At 41.5% G+C, this 5290-nt stretch overlaps 1 protein-coding gene across 1 annotated transcript; it reads right to left on the bottom strand.

The window, feature by feature from the left end:
- Nucleotides 1-3924: 3924 nt before the first annotated feature.
- Nucleotides 3925-5076, bottom strand: LOC124264343 (acetylcholine receptor subunit alpha-like). Its single transcript, XM_046699099.1, has one exon. It carries the CDS (start codon nucleotides 5074-5076, stop codon nucleotides 3925-3927), a length of 1152 nt encoding a protein of 383 aa, XP_046555055.1.
- Nucleotides 5077-5290: the final 214 nt, after the last annotated feature.

Here is a 5290-nt window from a genome sequence, read left to right as displayed (position 1 = left end):
CATTTTACGCTGAACTCAAACTAGTTTTGATTAATTTGCGATAATCTAGCTGTTATACTGTCCTTTGCTAACAGATTGTTTTTTAAAACAAGTATGAATATATTTATTATCAGTATATGACCTTTTGTCGTCATGATATGGCTGAAATACTGTCGATGTGACGTAAAATTTAAACTTGCACAGTCATTTTAATGGTTTTTACGTGCCAAGGTATAAATATTTCTGTGTTCAAAGTGTTCAGCATCTTTTTAATAATATTAATTATCACTCGAGTGACTGTATTCTCAAAAGGGGTTAAAGTATTGTAAAAAATATTGTCCTCCTGAGAGGATACGTAAGTCCCAAAACATTCGAAGTACATTTTGATCTACCACATTTATTAATCATAGTATTCTCAAAGGCAAAGGTTAGTGTGATGAACGCATTTGTTTATATAAATGAGAACATTTTGATAAAGCTTTATAATATTCTTTATAATACACTTAATCCATAACCCAAACAGGGCCCTCTTGGTAGTTTTTTGTTTTGCAACCATTACGTTTTTCGTGCTTTCAAGAAGTCAAAAAGCATCAAATGTGCCCTTTAAAATGTAGCTCTTAACCTCGAATCATTGTCACCTAAATCATTGTTTGAAAAACACAAATTTGGAAGAATCTGCTTGCATTTCTCCATGCAACAGCTTGCCACAGCTTACTGGAAATGAAACCGGAACACCCCAGCGTTCACAGGAACACCATATGCAGATCGTCCCGAAAGTTGCCGTCCACCTGTAACCACGCCACACAACGATCGTTGGATTCGAACCACCCATCTGTACCAAAGATTCCAACGAGCCACACTAACACCCAGAATAGTTCCTGGTGTCAAATGTTGGTCCTTAGCATCGTTACTTAAATACTTAAAGATGTATACGTACCAGTTCCCAATGATAAATCTTTTACTCGTTATAACAAAAGTCAGTCCAGCATTGGAAACAATGCAAACTTATCAGGTAAAAAACAGACTGTACATGAATTACCAGAACAGTAAGAAATCTACACATTGATCTCACCTCAATATCTCACAGTCTGTTTTCCACTGAGAATAACATGGATGTCCGTCCGAAGATGCCAGATCGACATCCAAATGTATCGTGTTCACAACAGTTAGCACATGTCTCATTTTTCGAGAGCCAGACCCGCTTCCTACCGTCATGAGAATCTAGATAAAAGCAAGACTCGTTTGTAAAATGAGTAACTCGTAACTCCTGTAGCCACGATACGATGCACTCGACACCGTATGGTCAATGGGGATTACAGTGAAACGGCCCCAAAAAGCACCGCACCGCAGCTAGAGAAAACGGCCTCTAGGCTTGGAGAAAACAGAACACTACATGTATTTTATTTTACTTTTATGCATCTCTAAATCAATATCATAATAAGAAGGCAACAACAATGATAACACAGTCATGGCAAAGTTTTAGGTTGTACATCTACAAGTTGTCTTTATGTATTATGGTGTACCTCGAACATCTCAACAGAATGCTCGTCAAACCACACTTCATTTGTTTGCCTCTGAAACAATGCAATATATCTTATAATACTATATTTTTTACAACAGGCGGAATGTCTACATTAAAATCAGAATGGTTATCGACACATAATTTTGATATACTGTCAAACGTACAATGGAGATTCCTTATCATAATGAGAAGGATTTTTACCATGTCCAGATAAATCTTCAAGTCATGAAGTTACAACACATCAACCTGTATTCAGTGAGTGAGTGAGTTTAGTTTTACGCCACACCCAGCAATATTCCAGCTACATGACGGCGGTCTGTTAATAATCCAGTCTGGACCAGACAATCCAGACAATCAACAGCATGAGCATCGATTTGCGCAATTGGGAACCAATGACATATGTCAACCAAGTCAACGAGCCCTACCACCCGATCTCGTTAGTCGCCTCGTACGAAAAGCATGGGTTACTGAAGATCAATATTCTAACCCGGACCTTCACGAGTCAACCTGTATTCAGTGTTGCAAGTGATCGGTCAAACACACTGACCTGGATTTACAAAATGCAAAAGTTCATTAAAAAGAAGTTTACTAGGTAGTGACTGACAAATATTTTCAGATTTGCACAAGCGGACCAGATCAAAACAGTAAGAGAGCTAAACAAACTGTTTACCCCGCACCCCACCCCCACCCCACCCGTTTTACTGTTTATCAGTGAAAACTGCCCAAAATGGAGTTATGATCTAACCGAGAATCTCCATTAGCCATTATGAACAGTTGTGATCTAACTACAATCCCAAAAATATCAAGATTGATTAAGTAAAACAGAAATAAAATGTAGTACTTTGACCTGAGAATAAGAACCGAGCTAGGAGTTAGGGATGTTAACATTATCGCCTACTATATTGTAACTTTGTTGGTTTCCGGCAGTTTCCAGTCGCTGAAACTAACCTTGTTGGTCTCCGGCAGTTTCCAGTCGCTGAAACTAACCTTGTTGGTTTCTGGCAGTTTCCAGTTGCTGAAACTAACCTTGCTGGTTTCTGGCAGTTTCCAGTTGCTGAAACTAACCTTGTTGGTTTCTAGCAGTTTCCAGTTGCTGAAACTAACCTTGTTAGTTTCAGCAAAAGGAAACATCCGGGAACCAAAATCATAGTTTCCGTGAGCGGAAACCAAAATGATTCTCACATTACCCAGTTTCAGGTGTTTCCGGAAAACTGGAAACCTTGTTATTTTTGCTGTGATACACGGCATCATGTGGCCATAGTACGGAAAAGGAACATACTGTATAAGTCTAAATGTGCCACTGACAGTGATTCAGAAGTGATATAGGAACACCTGGAACAACTAGGGTGGCCCACAACCAACCTTAGGGGTAACCTAACGTCACTATAGGGCAGATAGTCCCTTGGTAACACACTGGACAAGCTGATTCTGCCCTACGTCTCATGCACGAGGGTGACTTGCCATAGCCACTTGTGCTTGACGATTGCTATGTTGTTCTGTACGTATATATTAGGTGTAACAGCCAGAAGACCAACGTCCCAGGGTCTTGATCATATGATCTGGAATGCCCGCTGAAGCTGCTGTAGTCGCAGCACCGATTCTAAAGGAATGGCCATTGTACGCAGTGTGATCGTACCCAATCACGCTTAACAGCTGTTTGAGATGGTCGATGAAGAATTTCCTATTCATGGTTAAAGCACTGGGCATTAGGAACAATGGGTCTGTGGGGTGTGCCGGCCCTTGGTTGCGTTGCACGAGATATTGGAGATGCGTCCTAACCGGGCAGCACACTGATGCGTTGGGCAGTCGCTGTAGCCTGATGATGACCCCTTTTCCGAAGGGGTCAGTCTTTGAAGCCTTAAGTCGAAGTGAAACTGATGGTAAATCTGGGTTGAATGACACAGAGTTCAAAGACAAGTGTGGTCCGGGGTTGTACGACTCACAAGTGAATTCGCAACATCTTAAAAAAACGAAGAAGGCTATACAGCATGATACCTTCATAAGTAAGTCAACATATGGCGTGAACACACTTGGCTCAGCTTTTGACACAAATCTGTAAGTATGTCAATAGAGATTGGCAGGCGTTTAGGAGTGGAGCTTCTTGAGAGCCTGAATGATTTTATGAAGGCTAGCAGTAGAGCCATGAATCCATGGGTTTAACACATTGTACTTCAGGCACATGAATCTAATCCCACACAGGTACGTCTTGATGGTGGTGTTTGAGTGTGTATGGGCAGTAAGTCACAAAATATAGTAATGTGTCTTCGGAGAAGTGTGTGACCTTCACGGGTAGCCTGTATTCAGAGAGGCGAGTGATCGATTAAACACACTGGCCTGAATTTACAAAATGCAAAAGTTCACTAAAAAGGAGTTTACTAGGTAGTGACTGACAAATATTTTCAGATTTGCACAAGCGGACCAGATCAAAACAGTAAGAGAGCTAAACAAGCTGCTGTTGTGGCAATCATTATCAAGCTGATGGCTAAAAAACAAACTCTATTCAGAGCATCTGCTGACAGCTTCCTTTCATAACATCTTCCTTTACTATCATCAGGTGTTACACTGTTGCCTTCACGCCCTCCCTGAGATGAAGCAGACGACACCTGATGAGCGCGCATATCGGTGTGATACCTTTTCAAGATGGCGACGGTGGCCCAAACAGTAATGACCTTAACCAACAACATTGAGAGAAGATAGACATTATAGATAGCAAGGGAGTCGAATGAAGGGGGTAAGTCTTCGTTGATATCTGTCAGGATGAGGGCATAGGACAGGAACACGGAGATACTCAGTGAGATCTTCTCCCCCGATTCAGGAGGAAGAAGAAACACGCCAAGATTGAGAACCGACAGCAGGAACACAGACAGGACGCTAGTAATCACAAACTGTAAGGGCTTCCGCTGAAAGGTAAAAGTGAACCAAATATTGTTCCATGAAGTTTCCCCGAGGGACAGAGTTTCTGCTTTCATACTTTTTGCGATTTCTATCCATTCTCCATTACTTCGAAACGAAGTGTAATCTGACTTCACTGACCCACCCTGCACAAACACATCTTTGTTGTCAGAAACCCACTGAACAATGTTCAGTCTACACGTCTGTGTGTCTATGGGAAACTTGCTCATGTCCATGGGGCATTTTGTAATCTGTCTCATCGTCTGGGACCAACTGACAAATCCTGTCTTTGTGACAGACACGAGTCCTTCTGTATCTGACAAAAAGCGGAAGTCCTCAACGGTATTTGACACAGCCAGATCTGGCTTCCACACTTGATGTAGTGGCAAATAAATTTTCTCAATGTTGGCATGATCTGAAATGTTCCACACGAACCACTCGTCATACCACGTGATGTTGAAAGTCCCAGACGAGGTTAAAGTTTCACTGGCCTCATTTACATCCTCCACAGAATACAACGTAAAGTCCACCGTTACATTTGTAGCCAGTCTCATGTTTTTAATAGGTCGAATGTGTGGATTGTAGCCTTTAGTGACTGTTTCATGTAACTTGTACAGAGGCGAGAAGTCAGTTCCACATGCCATGGCAAAGGCATGTAGCAGAACGAACAGATTCAGAAACATGGTGGTGAGGCTGCCTGTGTATCGGATGGTAAACTGTCTGTGTGCAGTATTTTCTAATAAATGAAACGTCTCGCCTCCTTGGTGTCTATCTCACTATGAACTGGTACGAAATCATTTATACCTTGATTTTCTCGTTAGTTACGTCTGTTATTGGCTGCTGAGTATATGCTTTTTGCTCGTTGCTATCGTTACATTGTTGGGGGGTTGATTCTTT

The sequence above is a fragment of the Haliotis rubra genome, unplaced genomic scaffold (genome assembly GCF_003918875.1).
Source record: "Haliotis rubra isolate DU_JTF1 unplaced genomic scaffold, ASM391887v1 Scf92, whole genome shotgun sequence".
Taxonomy (NCBI): domain Eukaryota; kingdom Metazoa; phylum Mollusca; class Gastropoda; order Lepetellida; family Haliotidae; genus Haliotis; species Haliotis rubra.
Note: the sequence above shows the minus strand (reverse complement) of the source record. Positions and strands in the feature narration are given on the sequence as shown.

What these genes read in the sequence shown, in the direction of transcription:
- LOC124264343 (XM_046699099.1), bottom strand. Translation starts at nt 5,076, where the DNA reads ATGTTTCTGAATCTGTTCGTTCTGCTACATGCCTTTGCCATGGCATGT.